Source organism: Candida orthopsilosis (assembly GCF_000315875.1).
Source record: "Candida orthopsilosis Co 90-125, chromosome 2 draft sequence".
NCBI classification, from domain to species: domain Eukaryota; kingdom Fungi; phylum Ascomycota; class Pichiomycetes; order Serinales; family Debaryomycetaceae; genus Lodderomyces; species Lodderomyces orthopsilosis.
Window position 1 is genome coordinate 483,291 of NC_018295.1, and position 19,957 is coordinate 503,247.

At 37.1% G+C, this 19,957-nt stretch overlaps 8 protein-coding genes across 8 annotated transcripts; 7 read left to right on the plus strand and 1 right to left on the minus strand. All coding sequences in view use genetic code 12, as the record gives it.

Annotated features, from left to right (window-relative positions):
- Window positions 1-782: 782 nt before the first annotated feature.
- On the minus strand, window positions 783-2,126 carry CORT_0B02340 (Cds1 protein; the record flags this gene model as incomplete). The annotated part of the gene is made up of 1 exon (XM_003867340.1): window positions 783-2,126. The coding sequence occupies one exon, from the start codon at window positions 2,124-2,126 to the stop codon at window positions 783-785; it is 1,344 nt and encodes a 447-aa protein (XP_003867388.1).
- A 1,280-nt stretch (window positions 2,127-3,406) lies between these two features.
- Window positions 3,407-3,736, plus strand: CORT_0B02350 (Sui1 translation initiation factor; the record flags this gene model as incomplete). The annotated part of the gene is made up of 1 exon (XM_003867341.1): window positions 3,407-3,736. The coding sequence occupies one exon, from the start codon at window positions 3,407-3,409 to the stop codon at window positions 3,734-3,736; it is 330 nt and encodes a 109-aa protein (XP_003867389.1).
- A 236-nt stretch (window positions 3,737-3,972) lies between these two features.
- CORT_0B02360 (hypothetical protein) lies at window positions 3,973-4,788 on the plus strand (the record flags this gene model as incomplete). Its single annotated transcript, XM_003867342.1, has 1 exon — window positions 3,973-4,788. One exon carries the CDS (start codon window positions 3,973-3,975, stop codon window positions 4,786-4,788), a length of 816 nt encoding a protein of 271 aa, XP_003867390.1.
- A 434-nt stretch (window positions 4,789-5,222) lies between these two features.
- CORT_0B02380 (Cks1 protein) lies at window positions 5,223-5,534 on the plus strand (the record flags this gene model as incomplete). The annotated part of the gene is made up of 1 exon (XM_003867343.1): window positions 5,223-5,534. One exon carries the CDS (start codon window positions 5,223-5,225, stop codon window positions 5,532-5,534), a length of 312 nt encoding a protein of 103 aa, XP_003867391.1.
- Window positions 5,535-5,898: 364 nt separating this feature from the next.
- CORT_0B02390 (Mec1 cell cycle checkpoint protein) lies at window positions 5,899-12,849 on the plus strand (the record flags this gene model as incomplete). Its single annotated transcript, XM_003867344.1, has 1 exon — window positions 5,899-12,849. The coding sequence occupies one exon, from the start codon at window positions 5,899-5,901 to the stop codon at window positions 12,847-12,849; it is 6,951 nt and encodes a 2,316-aa protein (XP_003867392.1).
- A 923-nt stretch (window positions 12,850-13,772) lies between these two features.
- CORT_0B02400 (hypothetical protein) lies at window positions 13,773-15,866 on the plus strand (the record flags this gene model as incomplete). Its single annotated transcript, XM_003867345.1, has 1 exon — window positions 13,773-15,866. The coding sequence occupies one exon, from the start codon at window positions 13,773-13,775 to the stop codon at window positions 15,864-15,866; it is 2,094 nt and encodes a 697-aa protein (XP_003867393.1).
- Window positions 15,867-16,011: 145 nt separating this feature from the next.
- On the plus strand, window positions 16,012-17,655 carry CORT_0B02410 (Mid1 Ca2+ channel protein; the record flags this gene model as incomplete). The annotated part of the gene is made up of 1 exon (XM_003867346.1): window positions 16,012-17,655. One exon carries the CDS (start codon window positions 16,012-16,014, stop codon window positions 17,653-17,655), a length of 1,644 nt encoding a protein of 547 aa, XP_003867394.1.
- Window positions 17,656-17,725: 70 nt separating this feature from the next.
- On the plus strand, window positions 17,726-18,779 carry CORT_0B02420 (Rcf3 heteropentameric replication factor C subunit; the record flags this gene model as incomplete). Its single annotated transcript, XM_003867347.1, has 2 exons — window positions 17,726-17,757; window positions 17,810-18,779. The coding sequence occupies 2 exons, from the start codon at window positions 17,726-17,728 to the stop codon at window positions 18,777-18,779; spliced, it is 1,002 nt and encodes a 333-aa protein (XP_003867395.1).
- Window positions 18,780-19,957: the final 1,178 nt, after the last annotated feature.

Here is a 19,957-nt window from a genome sequence, read left to right on the forward strand (position 1 = left end):
ACGTTATCCGCAAAAACAATAGCCAAATACAAATTGGGGAAGTAAGAGCCAGCTTTGATCCATTGTTAGATTGGCTGTCTGATCTGTTCCTTAATTCGACTATTGATCTAGAAACGAATGACTTATTGATTTGCCTACATTGTAAGTCTTTGATCCAGTCCTTCCTATAGGATTGTAACATGTCTTCTCATTCAATTTGATAGCGAGCTACTATGTTTTCATAAAGAAGAGTAGGATATGGAGCATGGAGCAAGTATAAATTCAATTATTCAATAAATTACACCCTTACACTACTCGAACAGTAGGAACCCTCTGTACATACAGAAGTTACTCGGGTATTATGAGTCCACACTGTATGATACCATTACATAGACAAATAGGAAGCAACTTTGGACTCACTCTTGTTTGACATTTTCGTTTTGTGATTATGATTTGTCCAGCCACATGGATTAACAAAATTTTTTCTTCTTTTTTCGATTTCTGCTGGATGCAAAATCCTAAACAGGAAGGTGCGGCAACAACAAAGATATCTACGCTACCAAATTTAGTTAAAAGCCTTGTTTCAGGTTAAAGCTGGATAAAAGAGTAACCAGTTTCTTACCGGTGATTTCAGGGGCTTAACGCTTTTGAAAAACAGCTGTGTTCCCATCGCTACAATAGGCAAGAATGGTCTGCTCTGACGTTTGTTCAACCAGCAGTCACAGTATCCTTTGAATTTGGGACTACTTTGCTTATTACGAGAATGATCACATTGTACTAAATACATTTATTATACACATTTATCAATTGGCCAATAATTCAACAATTGAATGTAACTTGTCATCGTCAATAACACCTTCTCTATTCAAATATCTTAAGATACTCTTAATCAATTGTATCAATTGTGGTGCGCTCAAGTTAATAATTGCCATTTGTAAAACTTTACCCAAGTTCATATTATGATTACTGATAAATGTTTGATAATACAAGTATGTGAATGAGCCCATTAAGAATTGACAATCAAATCTATCAGTAATACCACCGTGTCCCGGGATCGTGTCACCAAAATCTTTTATACCGAAAGCTCTTTTTAATCCACTGGCAAAGAACCCACCAAATGGGGCAATTAATGATGCAAAGGTGGCTAGGATAGCAGCATGAAAATATACTGGTTTGAAAGTGATAAGCTCAATATTTCCTCCAAAGAGATCGATAATGTTTTGTGGTAATTGGTAAACTTGTGGGATGAACACAGGATTTGGTTCGCAACTTGGATAGTTGTACAAGTGTGTAGACAAGTTTTGTGCTGGACAAATTAAATAATCAGACTTGGATAAGATAAGCGAGCCAATAACTGCAGCAATACCAGTACAGATCCAAGCACCAACAAAACCTTCAACTGTTTTTTTTGGTGAAATTTCAATCAATTGAGTTCTACCAAATGTAATTCCACAAACATAAGCAAAGATATCATTAACAATAACCAAAGCTGAGGGCAAAAAGAACCAAAATATACCATTTAGTATATTTCCAATGATGAGGTGGGCTTGGAAAACAACCAACAACAAAGTCATATGGGTAACACATAATTGAGCAAATTGAAACTTGTAGTATCCCTTTTTCAAAGTCCAAACAAAAAAGATAAATCCAGCAATATATAATGAATAACTAATAATCTTGTGATTCAAAATAAGTAAAGTAAGAAATTTATTGGAAAAGATTTCTTCTTGGAAAAAATCAACAAATGATGGGAAATCCAAATAATACCAAGTAGCAATTAAGAAATACCAATTTAGTGATCTATTATAAGGAATCTTTTTATCTCTTGCTGGTTCTGAAGTTAATGCAATTATTTCTTTAAATGTTAAAAACTGGAACAACAAGACCATAACAATGATTGGTAGATGGCCAGAAGCCAAAATGACGAAAAAGGCACCAATCATGACAAATGTCCAGATTGTTCTTGTTATAAATGCTTGTTTCTTTTTTTCTTTTTCATTCACCACTGGTTCATTTTTAGAGGATTTTCCATCATTTTCAGTTTTTGAGATGGATGGTGTTATTGATGCTGATGTTGCTGGTGTTTTTATTGAAGCAGTGTCGACATCGACATCGACATCGGCTCGTTTGTTGTTGCTTTTGCTCATTGTTATGATAGAGTCAATTAGTTCCTTGATTTGATTGGAAGTGCGAGGTGTATTGTTTCCCTGTTTGGAATGTAGTTTGAAAAACCGATGATCCGATTATAACCCCAGTCTTTAATATATAAAGTGCACAGATTTAGTGATATTGCTCCACTTTGCACTCCTCTCTTTATTGAGTTTGTTGATCAATTGGCAAATAGCTTTTCTATTTCCAGTAGTAAACCCCTTGTAATTTAGAATTGATGTAGCAGTTAACCTGTAAAGAAAGTAGAAAGTTGATTCTTTTTGGTGAGATTTTTACAAATTTGAAAATCAGAAGAGGAAGAAACAGAAAAAAAATGTTTATGACGGAGCCTTGAAATGGAATCTTACGCAAAGACAGGAAAAAACTATCACACAATTACGAAACAAACAACAGATGAGTAGAGCTAGAGCTAGAGCTAGAGCTAGAGCTACTTAATTGTGGTTTGAGATGTTGCTGGGCCAAAATTTTACAGTGGGAGTGAGAAGTGCCATTTGGGAGGAGCTTTCTCGGGGTTTACATAGCACTCCCCTCTTGAGTCGCATTTAGCGCTGTACACAGATAACGCATTTTGTTGGGAAAGTATGGAAAATTGGGGTCGGAGAAATAGGAGAGTAGGTTTAGCAAAAAGATTGTGCCAATTCCTGACAAACCAATGTGATTGAATGACAGTTTGCTTTCCAAAGAAAGAGTCTAATGAGTTATCTATGGTCCATCTCTTCTATTCATCCTTTTTCAGTAGGACCAGTCTATATTCCTTTTAGTTGCACGTTTTTCACATGCAAAAACAAATAAAAAGAAATCTTTTTTCTATTGTAACTAATGGGGCAGCTTACAATAGTAATAAACCAAAGGTAGTGTACAATTGAAAGAAAAATTGATGGTCGTGTATTTAGTTCAAAGTAGTGTACTAATGGATATTCCCACACATACATAAACGAAAGTGACCACAACAACATTTTTTGCTTTGCCTTAAGTATTGATGTAAGGATGTAGAATGTTTGTATGTGTGTGTGTGTGTGACACATAGATTAAAATTTTTATTTTTATTTTAAAAAGAAATGTATCATACACACAGAGAGATTAAGTTCTTGATCTTTTCTTCCTTTGAAGTCCATCTAATCAGGAGCAACAGTCTAAAGAAAACTTACTACAGTATCTTACCACTACTGATCTTAACACATTTTCAACTTTACAAACTCAACCACACTAGGGATCCTACATAGAGAGCAGAGCTTAACTTCTTTCTCCATACAATTTTATGTCAACTATCCAAAACTTAAACGCATTTGATCCATTCGCCGACACTGGTGATTCCGAAGCTCAACCAACAAACTACATCCATATTCGTATTCAACAACGTAACGGTAGAAAAACTTTAACTACAGTTCAAGGTGTTCCAAATGAATATGATTTAAAAAAGATTTTAAAGGTCTTGAAAAAGGACTTTGCTTGTAACGGAAACATCGTTAAAGACGATGATTTGGGAGAGGTTATTCAATTACAAGGTGACCAAAGAACCAAAGTGTCTGAATTTTTGACAACTCAATTACAGTTGCCTAAAAAGAATATTAAGATTCACGGTTTTTAAAGTAAGCAATTTACTGCTACTTTGTTGCTTTGTACAGGAGGCGCTTATTCACAAGCCCTAGGTATTGCCACTGCGTACTGTATAGTTTTATTTGAATATAAAGTATAAACTCTTCACATGTTTTGGTGTAGGTGATCTTCTTGCGGCGTTGCTTAGATGGATTCGCCTTTACTTTTTTTCTGTAATGACCTTTCTTCCTTTGCATCCCACTACACAACTTCAATTTAACCTCTGTCATGGCAGGAGACTTGAATTTAAAAAAATCGTGGAACCCGGCTTTAATAAAGAACCAGCAAAAGGTATGGGAACTTGAACAAAAGAAACTTAAAGAATTAAAAGAGTCAAAGGAAAAGAATTTTGAGTTCAAAAAAGAGCAGGAATATTTGGATCTTTTGAAACTACAGTATGGAGAGAATTTTAGTAAGGACCAATTATCGAGCAATGAGAAGTTGAAGGTTAATAAGTTAAGTTGGATGTATGAGGATGTCCCCTTTGAGAAACAAGAGACGGAGTTGATGAATTCGGGTGGATTTATTGAAACCACAGAAGAGTTTACTGAGGGCAAGACAGAAGCAGAAAGCTTGTTAAGTGGCAACCGTGCATTTAAAAAGCGTGACGCGAATGGCTTCTCGAATGATAGAATGAATAAAGTGATTGGATTGGGATTAAAGAAATCAAATGCAAGTAATTATGGAGACGATCCATTGGCAATTATTCAGAAACAACAAATGCAAAAGCGCAGCCAGAAACAGAGAGAAACACTGCGTGCATCTTCGAATAATCATGATGAAGAAGCCCCTAGAACGTCACATGGGGAAGATAAAAGCCACCATAGGTCGAAGCATCGTTCCCGTGGACAGAGTTCTTCAAGTAGCCAAAGACATCATGCTTCGCGAGACAGACATAATCGGCAAAAGTCAAGTGAAGGACATAGACTGCACAAGTCGAGAGAAGAGCACTCGTCGCACAAATCTCGGGAAGATAGACACTCAAGTAAACACTGGAATTTAGAAAACTCACAAAGGAGCAGAGATCGATCACCAACAAGATAATCCAACTCGATACCATCACGCAGTATAAGCCCACCTTAACTAAATCACATGAAAGTATCATAACCCACCCACCTGTGATTAATTTAGTTGCATAAATTAGACGCGTAAAGATTTTCATTCGATTAATTAAGTTATTATTTGTTGTGGGAATGAAAAAAAAAAAATTGAAAAAAGCGATTGGAACAGATACGAAAAAGGTAGACCCAAAAAATCCCTTAATTAACAGTTTCGTCTACGATCTTGTGGCCACTAAAACACCCCCACTTACTATTTGCTAGACGAAAAGGTTTTGTCTTGGCCATTATTTGGTACATATTTAAACAATTGCTTCCAAATTTAGTTACTCAATTCGTTTCGCTAGAGGACTCGTTTAACACAACCCACAATCCTATCACAAACCATTAAAAACCCCCTTCATTTACACTTTGCACACTATGTCGGCAAAACCAAGGTACTTAACAGACTCCGAGAGAGCCAAAGTGCTTGAATTTCAAGACATGATTCACTACAGTCCTAGATACAGTGACGATACACACGAATATAGACATGTTATGTTACCCAAGAACATGCTCAAAGTGATACCTCAAGACTATTTCAACCCCGAAACTGGGACATTAAGGATATTACTTGAAGAGGAATGGAGAGGATTAGGTATTACTCAAAGTTTGGGATGGGTACATTATGAAACACATGCTCCAGAGCCTCATATATTGTTATTCAAAAGACCAATCAACTATGGACAATGATTGGACTAGGGATTTTGCTGCAATACATGACACCCTGGTGTCCATTTACAAGGCACCCATGAATGTATGTATCTTTCGCTACGTTTTGGTTGAAGTTTGAACGAAAAAGCGCCTACGGAATCTGAGGCATCTACTTACACCTATCTCTTTAGTTTAATAGATTTTAATGCGACAAAGGTTTATTATTAGATTGTAGAGTAGAGATGAGTTTGAGGTTTAATTCTTTTTGAGTTTTCTGATTCAATGAGTGTTGTAAAAAAAGAACGCGTAGAGAATCTTGATCTGGTTTTGCAACACACACATAAACCATATACACAAGAACCATCGAACTATCTATTCGACTGGCTTTAGAACTAACTATGATATGGTGCCAGTATTTAAATTAAGTCTAGAAGAACTCCGCCAGTTTTTATTCGATATAGAGGCGAATATAAATGATCAAGAAACAGATTTCAGGAAATTAATTCTTTATTTACTACAGTTTTTGAAAGCCAAATTGATTGAAGTTTCTACCCTGAACCGGAAAGATGTTGAAGATACAGTATTGAAGATTATTGACACCACTGAACTTGTATTGAGCAAGAAATTACACTTGTTAAATGCGTCTTTAAAGTATCAAGAGATTAGGCTGGTTTATGTACCAAAAACCAATTCGGGCCTAGTTGCAATTCAAGAGGTGTTGTTTTATGAATGGGTGATATCGTTTTTACTATCACATATACCAAATATATGGCGTAAGTCGAACATACTCAATCATTTGAAAAGCCTACTAATACTGGTGATCAACTTGGTGGCAACAAAATTGCATAGTTTTAAATTCATAAAGTTGCTAAGAGAGAATGTTACTCGTATATTGGAGGAGGATATTATGTTTTGCTTGAATGATATTTCGTTTAGTACTGATCCTACATATACCAAGAGGTTAATTTCCTCATGTCATTTGTATTCTGTTGTCAATGATTATGATATATCGAAAAAGCTATCGTTAAATCTTAGCAACCACCAACTAAAGTATGAGAGCTTTGGAAGAAAATTATGGTATGTGCTTCAGGAAATGAGTATTTTGAACTCGGATGATTCACTTTATATGATGGACAATTTGAAATCATTGATTATTTTGACACATTTAGATAACATTCTTCTCGATGAGCAACAAACATGGGGCAAGATTTCACAGCTATTGTTATGGGTTGCAGAGATACTTGAGCAGGGCCCTGAACAATTGAGCAATACTTCCAATGGGTTTGGTTATCCAAATTTGACTAAATCAGTGTCACTAACCTTGTACAAGATTTACATTCTTTGTTCCAAAAAGGAAATTGTATCCAACTTTGATTCAGTTTTGAACATAGAGGGCCTAATGGAGAAATCATTAAGTGAACCAATGTTTCCCTTGTCAATCAAGTGTACTTTGGCAGTCATACTGAATCACATTGAACTTCATTCAAGCTTGCAAATAACTAACAAATTTTCTGTTGACTTTATGAATTATCAATATAGTGACACAGAATTGAACGAATTGAAAGCTAAATTAACAACGCAATCTCACGCTAGTGACCTAAGCTTAGATTTCGTAGCAAGAGCCGATTTTGAGTATCGTGAGGTTGGCAATTCCAATAATGGTGTCAATGATGTGAACTGGATTCGCCACATTCGAACGTTGATTAGAAAACACCCCAAGGAGTTAGAAACCGATGAAACTATGTACACCCTCATCACTGCATTAAGCAACTTCCCTGCTAGAGCTTTTGCAAAGAATCCAAGTACATGCACCCCAGATTCCCTACAAATCAAACACCTGTACTCAACAATCAGCAAAGTTAGGCCGCCTCTCAAAAGCACCACTGAGTCGTTGATTTTAGATGAAATTATCCAAGAGTTTTTTATCCCCCGGATGCAACTATTAAAATCCAAACCTCTACTTGGTTGTAACTTCTTCCTCATGATATACAACTATTATGCCAATTACCTACCTTTGTTCGACGACGGTCATGAAAATTTATTGGACAAAATGCTAAACTTCCTTTCAACTCATCCAAATAGAAACTTCCGAATGCTCATTATTCGCATACTACCTTTGTATCTCATCCAGGATACCGATGATGTGACACTTGACCGAATATTCAAATTCATATTCCAAAGGATAACAACAATCGATTTCAAGTCACCCAATAGGCGTCATTTTGGAGAGTCGACTATTTATGCATTAGTTGAGCTAGCTCGTGTTTGTAATGGTGAGAGATTATGTGCCGTGTACTTTAAGCTTGTGGATTGGCTAGGTGAACCTAATGATCAACATCTGAACTATGTGTATTGTGGATTTTTAGACATTGCGAACAGTAAGAACCTATCCGCTTACAAATTGTTATCACCTTATTTGCCTAGCATTGCCGACATGATTATAAAAAAGGAAAACTTGTTTGAGAAATTTCTTCTGGTATTGGGAATGAGCAGGAAATATTTTCTAAACAGAACCAAAGAATACACTGTGCCGAGGCTATTGGAATACTATAAAGATCCAACATTGTTGGTACAAATTGCCGAGGCTGCAAACATGTCAATAAAGAAGCTACTAGCTCAGAACTTGCCTCGAATACTTGCATCGTACTTAGTTAAAGACCCACATAATGAACGCTACGTTGTTAAGGTGTTGAGTAGTGTTTGCCCCCATTACAGGCTGGTTTCAAGTGACGAGATATTTACCCACATCGGTGATATCACTTGGCATATATTGATGGAGATTCAAATGGATGAGAGAGATAATGTCAGGAACTTGCCCAATATTATATCTGCATTGGAGATTGTGGCTAAGAATTTGGCGGCTCAAAAGAATCAAAGAGTTCAAAAGGGAAAGATGGCAAGTATGTTAATTGAGGAGCAGGTGTTGTTGTTGGTACAAAAATTCAGTGACGTGACTCATCTGTTGAGAGGTGCCAAACCTTATTTGGAAAGACGAGCTTCATTTCGGGCAATTTTGTACTTGATCAAGAATCATAGCTTGGCATTGACATCAGCTTTAGGACAATTGTCAACTTGCTTACAGGCTACTTTGGAAGAACCGGACTTTCATGTTTTGACTTTGAAATGCTGGAATGAATTAGTTCAAAAGTTACCGCCGACACATTTGATTTCATTATTTGATATAATAATCTCGCTCATTTTCCAAAAGTTTCAATCGTTTGGACCTGAAGCACAAGGAATTGCCATTGATATTTTGAAAAAGATCTACAAAGAGATTAAGGACAAGTATAATCGTTACTCCCTATACTACTTATCAATTCCCTTTTTGGATTACATGTCAGACTTTAGTTTCGTCAAGGAGTTTAAGAATATGAAGTCGCCATCAAGGTTGACGATCTTTCAGGAATTCAATAGACGCCTTCGAACGAGCAACCGATACGTTGTTGAGCAAGCTTTATTTGATCTTTATAATTACTGCAAAAAGTTTCAATTCAATTGTCAAACAGATTACTTCAAGGATCCAGGATTACATGATACAATAACGGTATTGGTGCGAACGGTTTTGGATACTGCCACTCATTTCAAGAATAGGAATCGCAAAATCACGTCTCAATGTGCTAAAGCTTTGGCCGTCATGGGTGCTTTGGATGCAAACAAGTTTCATTTCAAAACGGTTGAACAGCTGATTGTGGTGCAACTGAATTTTGAAAGTACAAAAGAGAATGCTGTATTTTTGGTTGATTTGATTGAAAACCATGTTTTGAACATATTTTGGGCCTCAAATGACCCTCAAAAGCAGTTGTTTGCTGCCTATGCCATGCAAAGTTTCTTAACAATTTTGGAAATAAGCAAGGAATCCCTGAAGGAAAACAATAGCTCTTGGAATAAGTTTAGTGATGTTGCCAAAGCCACTTTGACTCCATTGTTGAGTTCCAAGTATTCGGCACCAAGGCCCAAATTAGAACCAATGGAGTTCCCCTACTACAAACTGGGAATGAAGTTTGAAACTTGGTTGATTGACGTCACCTTGTATTTGTTGAAACGAGCAAGCCAGTACGATAAGTCAAAGGGTCCCAATCTGAGACAATTGATTTTTCAAACATGCGCAATCTTAGTTCAAAAGGATCACAATATTTCCCTTTGTCAACATCTTTTCAAGTATGTGGTTCTCAGCCACATTCTATGTTTACACCATGATGTCGAAAAAAAACTACTTGAAGAGTTTCAACATTTATTCCAGCATGATACAAAGATAATGCCAACAGATCGTGCTGAGGAGTTGAAGCTTTGCTTTCAGTCGGTGTTTTCAGTATTTGACTATTGCAATGAATGGATATCTGCAACAAGACAATTTGCCAATTACCTGGTTTCTCTGGATGTGACAACTTCAGATATGTGGCTTGATAAAATAGAGTTGGTCAAAAGGTTTATTGATTCTTTTGGTATGGACTTGATTGCAATCAAATCAGCAGAATGCGATTCATTTGAACGAACGATTCTTTACATTGAGAAGTGTTATCGGGACGGACACATTGATGATACATCATTCAAACTTGGTGAATTGGATGCTTCAGAGACCTTGCAAAACATGTATGCCAGTATCAATGATTATGACGCATTGAATGGTGTATTGAAATTGTTTTCAACAAATAATGTGAAACAAAAATTGGCCACATTTCAATATAATGACAATTGGAGTTTGGCGTTGGAATCATTCAAGGTGTTGGGTACTGGTGAGGACTCTTCAGTGGAATACAAAACCAAGTTATTGAAAGCTTTAAATGAACACGGGGCCTATGATGAAGTACTTTCCACTCTTTCTTCAACAACAGATGCTGGCGCTATACAACAGATTCCTTTGGATTGGTCTTTGGTGGGGTTGAAGTCGGCTGTGTACTCAGGTCAGGTGGACCAATTACACAAGTGGCTACAAGTTACCGACTCCTTAGGTAAGGCTCAAGATACCGAGACTGTGGTTAGTTATGAATTGGCGATGTATTTGCAAAAGTTGTACAATAACGAAAAGCCTGATTTTGCGGAGTCAATGAACAAACTATATGATGTGATTGGTCTGTCACTTGTTTCGTCAGTATCGTCGAGTTTCAATAAGAATGTCAGCTTGATGAATCAATTACATTCCTTGCATGATATGGGAGAGATATTGTCATCCATTGAGCAAAGCGATATATTAAAAGTCCGGTTGAGTAATGTTGATCAAGATTTTGAGACACAGAATAAAATTTTGACTATCCACGGGGTTGCAAATCACATAACAAAAAATGAAAAACAAGTGTCTGATATATTCTTGCTACAATCTAGTCTCGCACGCGAAAATGGCAGGCTTGACATTTCAACTAGATCAATAGTCCATGCTATGGCTTTGGACAATCCTGCTGCAAACATTGAATTTGCCAAATTGTTATGGACAGAGGGTAAACAATCTGAAGCCATAAAGACAATTTCGGAAGTTTTGAGTGGTAGTCAACTTGCTGATAATAAAGCTAAAGCCAAAGTACAACTTCAATACGCCAACTGGTTAGATGAATCAAACCATTTATCTGCGCACCAAATTGTTGACGAGTACAAAAGGGCATTCGAATTGGATAAAGAGTATGAGAAATCTAGTTATGATATTGGGAAATATTTCAACAAATTGATCGAGTCTTCTAAAGATTCATCTGGATTTTATGAACATTTGACGGTGAGAAACTTTCTTACTGCTGTTTCGATTGGATCGCTGTTTATTTTTGAAGCTCTTCCCAAGCTCATCACAATTTGGTTGGATTTTGCCAAAAGATCCAACAAGACCAAACCTGCTGAGAGGAAGCTACAACAGATTATTCACGATTTAAGTGCCAGTCTAAAAAGTGTGCCCACGTATGCGTGGTATACGGTAATAACGCAAATACTTTCTCGAATTGTTCAGGATCATGAGCCTTCGTTCAAAATAATGGCTAATGTTGTGTCAAACATTATAATTGAGTACCCACGTCACAGTTTATGGTATGTTCTTTCCCATATACATTCAACTGATCCAAGAAGAAAGCTTAAAGTGAACACAATATTGGAATCTTTGAAAAAGAGCAAGAAGTCACATGGGGTATTGATATCGGCGGCGCTGGAATTATTTGAAAAGCTTATTGAGATTGCATCTAAGCCAATTAGCAAATCTTCTAGAACGAAACAATTGTCGTTGTCAAAGTATTTCGGTGTTGATGATGCTAGTAAGCCATATGAACAATTAGTCATCCCAGTGCAATCTAATCTTCAAATTAGACTCCCGTACAAAGAGGTGGCCAATTATACAGCATTCCCCAAGAGTGCATCGGTCACATTTGATGGATTTGACGATGTGGTTAACATATTTTTTTCGTTGCAAATGCCGAGGCAAGTTACAATTCGAGGATCAGATGGAAACGCATACCGATTAATGGTCAAGGGTGATGACACTAGAAAAGATGCTAAGGTTGTTGAATTTACTACAATGGTTAACCGTATACTTTCCACCAGCACAGAGGCAAGAAAAAGAGGATTGAATGTGGCCAATTACTCCGTGATTCCATTATCGGAGAAGATCGGAGTTATCGAGTTTGTTATGGATGTTCAAACAATGAAAGGAATTGTCAATGAGCAGAGAAAACGGTTGGGTAAAGTTGTTAATGAACGCAAGATCTTTGTGGCATTGAATACAGCACAAAAGTTTATTCAGGAAGGGAAATCAGATGAAACCAAGTTAAAGCACTTGGTGCAATTATTCAAATCCATTGTTCAAAGCAATGAACCGGTACTCCATCAATGGTTCATTGAACAATTTTCCGACCCCAGTGCATGGTATATTGCTAGAAATAAATTTACTAGATCAGCGGCAGTGATGTCGATTGTCGGGTACTTGGTTGGACTTGGAGATCGACATTGTGAAAATATTCTCTTCTTCAAAAATACAGGTGCTATTCTTCATATTGATTTTGATTGCTTATTTGAAAAGGGCAAGACGTTGCCTACACCAGAAATTGTTCCATTCAGATTGACACAAAACATGGTTGATGCTATGGGGATATGTGGTGTTGATGGAAGTTTCCGTATTTCTTGTGAAGAAACTGGTAAATTACTTCGAAACAATGAACAATCATTGATGAATATTTTGGAAACATTGCTTTACGATCCGTTATTGGACTGGAAGAATCAAGACCCACAGAGGGACTTGATGAATGTACGAAAGAAGATCAGAGGATTGATGAACGAGGACGAGGGGTTGGCAATGAATATACATGGTCAAGTTGACGTTTTGATTCAAGAGGCAACTTCAATAGAAAGGTTGGCGCAAATGTATGGAGGTTGGTCAGCGTACCTCTAATGAAAGCTAAAAATTACCTGTGATAGTCGTTTGGATGTATAAAGTATACGATATGTGTAAACAGTGTGAGATGTTTTATCATGAAGATTTGGTTGCAAAATTTACAAGTTGTGCGAGTTGTATATTTTTCGGATAAAAAATATTCGACCCCGGGACAAGAAACCCGAATTATCTTTTCACGTACGGCTTTATTTCTAGTGGGTAGCGTGGCTTTGAAAACCACACGATAAATCTACCATTTCTGTTAAACCAGTAAGGAAGACGCTGTATGTAACCAGTATTAAGTTATGTTGTTTTATTCTCGATTTAGCCTATGCAGATAGATTTAATTCAAAATATTTACCGTTTCTAAAGGTCGCACGATGAATAACCATCGGTATTTAACGGCACTTGAGGCATTTTCGGATTAAAGCGCAATATATGCTCCGTGGTTTTCGTTTTATTATTGTTAATCTGGAGGAGCAAAATTTGACTGCCAGTACTGTTATACTTTGTCTGTCCGCTTACATTTTGAAGTCTTGTTGTGACAAGCACCATCTCCTCAATTTGAATGATCAAATTTTACTGCCGTGGCTGTAATCTCTTTACGTATTTTTTTCTTGGTATACATCTAATTTTTAAACCGTTATGCAATTTTGTGAGATGTTAAAATATGGTAGCAAGTGAAGGGAATGAAAAGCTAAATTTAGCGAAACCTTTGGTCAAAAGAAGATACCAAAGAATCAACCACAACAACTTTTTATTTTCTTTTTTTTATTCTTTTCTACACATTTCGATACAACGTGGTCTTCATACTTTGATCAACCGTCAGAACTACTTGCGCTTTTTCATTTTGAGGGGAGAGTTGTTATATACGGTAATATATTCAAACAACAAACGACAAATAACACCAGATTCAACTTTAAATTCAAAAATACTGGCGTATGACTTCTATACCAGAAGTCACAATAACACACCATTCCGATGATGAAACACGACTCCATCGTTCAGCCACTGATGGGGACGACATACAGCCATTTACAGGAGGAAATTTGGCCAAACTTTCTCGTCGAAGATCGTCGGACTTCAGTCTGGCCGATAGGAGCATAGAGGCAGATGATTTGCTTAATAAATTAACCAACCAACAGTCTGGAAATTACCGGTTTATTAAGTTCACTCCTAACAAGAAGCAAACTCAAGGTGTTAAACAGTTGTACAAGAAACAAGTTGCGTTTGATGACGTCAATATTCTGTATGACGATGATGATATTCCCGACCCCGATGATGATTATGGATGGGAAATATACAAGCGCAAACATGGAAATATGAGGCCTGGGTCCATCTACCTACGCGGCAGACAGCTTTCCTCGTTAGGAGAAAGAATCTCATCACCCATTGTCTCTCCAGGGCGTAACGCTTATGAAGAATTGGATAGTTCTGAACTTGCAGAGTTAAAAAGATTGGAAAAGAAGGTTGTTCACTATCCAACTACACCGATTACCACTCGAAGGTTTTGCTCGCTTACTCAAAGACATAAATTGTATGAACCGTTGTATAATTTAAAATTGCTTCCAATGATGCCGATATTGCCACATAGGACTATATTGGTATATATTAGTGCTAGGCAACATACTTGGGTAGCGTTGGATTGGATCTTGAGCGAGTTTATTGAGAATGGAGATAAGATTATTGTGTGTGCCACGCTTGATCCTGACGTATTGGAATATGAAAGGAACAGGATGACGCGAAGAAGTCAACTTTCATTATCAAGATCTCCTTCAAGAGGCCCGGATCCTTTGGAAAGATTCAAGCTGAGGAATGAGCCTGATAATATAGCAAATATTGCCAAAAACCTCATGGACTATATTTTGCAAGTTATTAATCCTGATGTTATTGCTAGAGTAACAGTTGAGCTAGTTTCTGGGCGCACAAAAGAGGTCTTGAAAGATATGTATCGATTGTATGAGCCAAATATTGTTTGTACAGGTACAAAGCCCAATAAGACATTTGGTGCCCCTTTGAGGTCTTGGCATTCATCTAAGTTAACTGATCGATTGGTAAAGAACTTTCCATTGCCTGTGATTGTGGTTCCCGCAGTCAATATGTGTAATTTTGAGTACTCATTACAAAGTAAAATCAATGGCACCAGTATGGAGGAGACAATAAGTTCGATAGAGGATGAGGATGGACTAGGAGACGACGATGATGATGACATTGAGAGTATAGCTTCTCATGAATCGCGCCAAAGTGACTCGTCTGCGACCTCCTATGACTCATATGAAGAAATTGCTCGGTTGTTTATCACCCATAAGAGAGATATCAAAAGACAGTTAAAAAAGTTGACGCAAGAGCCTATCAATGGCGCATACTATGTGAATATTGCTAAGGCAATTACAGATAACTCAATTGACCAATGTTCTCAAATTATCGCAGTCCAACCAGAAAGTAATGGGCAAGGTGCACAACTCGCAAGGGCAATCACTGGATCCAACTCATTTGGTGTAAGTACATATAGAACCAAATCACTACTAGCTCCGCAAGAGGACGAACAAGAGAAGAAAAAGGATGCACCAAAGGAACACAAATTGTCATTCAAGGAAGTTAGTGAACAATTGAAATTAAATAAAACGAAATCAGCTAGTGCCACGCCAACACCAACACCAGAAATAAACTCACCAGAGAAATTGTCACTGCCGGCTCCTAGTGTGAATGGTACTAGTGGCGATCATTCGTCGCCCCCACCACAAACCTTAAAATGGGGTGGATTGGAAAAACCTAGTGCACAAGATAAACAGTCGAGTGGCTTATCCTCAGATTCGGGTCTCTCTCCATTACGCAAGTTTTTATCAGATGATGCTGATCGTAGAAAGAGAGATGGAAGTCGAACAAGTTTGGATAAATTGAAGTTGGAACCAAGAAGAAGCCAACCGGGAATGTCGGGACATCCCGGTGGTGGAATTAGTAGCACTAAGCACGAAAGAAAGAAAAACAAGAAGAAGGGGTTTTGGAGTAAATTCAAGAAAGATCTTGGTTTATAGATATTTAAAGAGACAATACAATAACGTATAGATATTGCGACATTGTCGCGACATGTAACGTCAGTTTTAGAATTCTATTTTTAGTTTCCACAAAATCGATGAGAAAGTTTGATTGACACCTTCATTGTCATCACACTTGTCATCAATGAAGAGGTTCGTGACCATTCTTTTCCTACTATGTTTCACACTTGCTAATGAGGTGTTCCAAGTGTTCAACAATAAAGAGTTTGAGAATGAACTAGGGTTTGGTGGACACCAAGATCTACTACATCTCAACCACACCCAAAAAGGACCCCAAGTGAAGCATTATTCAAGTGATAAACGAAAGACATCATCGGAAGGATTACAAGAGTTTACTCCCATTATCGACACTATTGTACAATCAGAAGTAAAATACTATTCATTCAATGTAAATACATCTACTGGTCTAGGTGAATATTATGAATTTTTAATCTTTTTAACAGGAAATATATGTACACAACCAGATAATGTTGATGTTGATGATACAAGTCTAGCAGTGTACTACTCATTCAATTCAACCATGTTTCAGAATAATGAAGTGGGACAAATGGAGTTGTTCGAAGATGGCTATTTCCAAGCATTGGCTGATTTGCCGATATATCCAACATCAACCACATCTTCCGCATCTACACCTACTCCAGGAGTTGTAGACGATAACCAGCAGGTGTTATATATCGCAGTTCGAGCGCCGCAGAATACCAATGTCACGGCAACTTGGACTTATCAAATCGGTGTATCACAAAATGATTTAGTTTTCCAATGGGATAGTCGGTCATTTGGGTTCATTGTTGATGCTGATGATAATCTGGCTTTATTGATCACAGAGAACCTTACTGAATATGGAGGGGATTGGGGGTCATTAAATGCATCAAATTCGAAATATTCGCTTTATGTGTATCCTTATGAAGATAAGGATATTTTCAAAGGGTTAAGTAAGAGTTGGTGTGCTATACGGTCAGGTCAGGCAATGATGGGGCCTTGGAATACTGACAGTTCATTTACGACTCGAAATGGTGGGATTCAACAACAATTTTACGTTCCCAATTTGAATGAACTGACGCAGTATATTGCCTATGTTGTGGCTGATTTTAGTGGAACTGATTTTGGTGGAGCAATATATCAACAAATTGAATTTGAAACCATGTCGGGCCTGGCATGTGAGTTAATTTATGATTTGGAATTTTGTAATCGAGTGGCGTATAGTGTCCCAGCATTGGGTAATCGAACACAAGAAGATGATGAAGAAAAGAATTCAACCAAGCAGATTTATGACAATTTTGTCAAAAATCTATATCAAAATTTCTCCAAAGCATTACAACAAGTCGCGTGTGATACGGTACCTGAAGCAATATATTCCAACGTGCGATCATGTGATGATTGTGCTGACAGTTATAGAGATTGGTTATGTGCTGTGTCGATCCCACGATGCGTAGCTAAAAATGCTACTGGGTACCAACTACGCAACGACACCAGTCAACGAAACGATTTCATCAAGGACATTATCCAGCCAGTAGAGGATTATTACGAAATATTACCCTGTGTTAATGTATGTCATGCTATTGTTCGTGATTGTCCATCCGATTTTGCATTTCAATGTCCCACTCGAAACGAAAGTATTGCATTCAGTTACTATTGGGCTGAAGATACTGGAACACAATGGCCATCGTGTAATTATGTAGGCAAGATGTTTATCAAGAGCAGTTGGGGGTTGAAATTGGCTGCTAATTGGGCATTACTAGGGGTGGTTATTCTTATGCAGATTATATAGAAGGATTGAATAGATTTTGAAAAATTGGAGAAAAAAAATATTACGCGTCAGTTGTGTTAACATAGGAGCAATGACTGACAAGTACAGGGATAACCTACCATGGTATGTATAAGAAGAGCTATGAAAAATCGCACTGTTTACTAACCTCCACCAGGGTTGAGAAGTACCGTCCAGAAAACCTTACTGAGGTGTATGGACAACAAGATATCGTCAATACTATACGAAGATTTGTTGAAACTGGTAAATTACCCCATTTATTATTCTACGGACCTCCAGGTACCGGTAAAACATCAACCATTATTGCATTAGCTCGCGAAATCTATGGTCCACATTACAAAAACATGGTTTTGGAATTAAATGCATCTGATGATCGAGGTATTGATGTTGTGCGTAATCAAATCAAGAGTTTTGCATCAACAAGACAAATTTTTACCAGTAGTTCTTCGCCACAGTTTAAGCTCATTATCTTGGATGAGGCCGATGCCATGACTAGTGTTGCTCAGAACTCATTACGAAGAATCATTGAAAGGTATACTAAAAACTGTCGATTTTGTATCTTGGCTAATTATTCACACAAGTTAAACCCAGCTTTGATTTCGAGATGTACTAGATTCCGATTCCACCCTATTGATGAGGAAGCTATACGTAGTAGGATCGATAACGTTATAATCAAAGAGAAAGTCAATATCACCCCTGATGCATTGAATGCATTATTACGTCTTTCACAAGGTGATATGAGACGAAGTTTGAATGTTCTTCAAGCGTGTAAAGCAGCGTGTGGAGATGATGAAACGATTGATATTGAAATGATTTATAATTGTGTTGGAGCTCCTCATCCACAAGATATCGAGGCTGTTTTGGATTCAATATTGAAACAAGATTGGACTACTGCTTATTTGACGTTGAATAAGTATAAAATTGATAAAGGGTTGGCTTTGGTTGATTTGATTACTGGGTTTATTGAGATTTTAAATGATTATAAAGTTAAACCAAAGACGAGAATAGAGTATTTGAAAGGGTTGTGTGAGGTCGAATATGGAATATCTAAAGGTGGTAATGACAAGATCCAAAGTAGTGCAATTATCGGAGTTATTAAACAGGCCATGGAGAACGAAGCGAAGTAGGATGAGACGCAGAATGTCTATAGATTACTGTAGTTGAATATGACGTATTTAATTGCAATTGATAAACGCACGCACGTGCATCCACTATCTATGGATTTCTTTTTCTCGGTGTTGTAATGGAAATATGTTCAATACAATTGTAAATTGTTTACATTTCCGAAACAACATTGTTTCTAAAGCTATTCCTTTTACAAGAATTGCTTTAGTTAGTAATAGTTATTGGACTAAGCCAAGACCTCAGTCTGGTCGACTAAGTAGTCTCCAAATTTTGCGTAGAGTTTTTGAAGTGAGGAGAAAGAATATGTTGAAAAAGAGAAAAAATGCAACATGACTTAAAGACTAAATTAACTCCCGAAACCAGAATACAAAAGTAGGAGAAAGTGAAACTGGGGGACTTTGTTGATAGCCTTTCGTGCTCTCCATTCATCCCATGTGGTGGTTGGATTAATAGGAGAAAAGTTGAGGCGAAAGACAGCAGAAGTGAAATTGTAAATTGTTTATTGTGTTTTTCTATTGGAGAATAGGAAGAACATGAAGAAAGTAAGCTCCGATTTAAACAACAGATAAGTGGAGTTGCATATGTTTAAAACAACAACAACAACAACAATAATTACTAAAGAATTATTCTTCTTTTTCTATTGTTCTTGACTGAAACTATTCCTTCTTCTCTTTTCTACACACACATGGGAAATGTATTATAACTGACAACACCAAGAAGGAAAATGAAATGAAATCGGGGAAACGTCACATACTTTTAGTTGTTAAGATGTGATTCAACGCCTTGCTTTTATCCCAACGGAATTATGAATTGACCAAAACAACAAACAATAAGGCAAGGACGAAAAGAGGAATATTGCTATTTTTGTGCGGGTGAATCAACACCGAGCAATACACACACGTCCCTTTCTCTCAACCTCCAACCTCAAAAGTATTTTAATTATAATTTAGCTTTGTCGTATAGTTTTTTTTCGCAACTTTGTTTATGATTGAAAAGAAAAATGATAAATGTAACACCTATCAAAACTTTTTATTGTTATTACTGGAGTACATTTAAAGTAGATAGGGGGGAAGGATGTGAGGAGGCAGTGAGTGGTGATCTTTATCTTTTGGTCATTTTGAAGAGTTTCTTACTCTCAAACGCCTCGTTTGTATAATCTGTTATGTAAAGGTGTAGACCT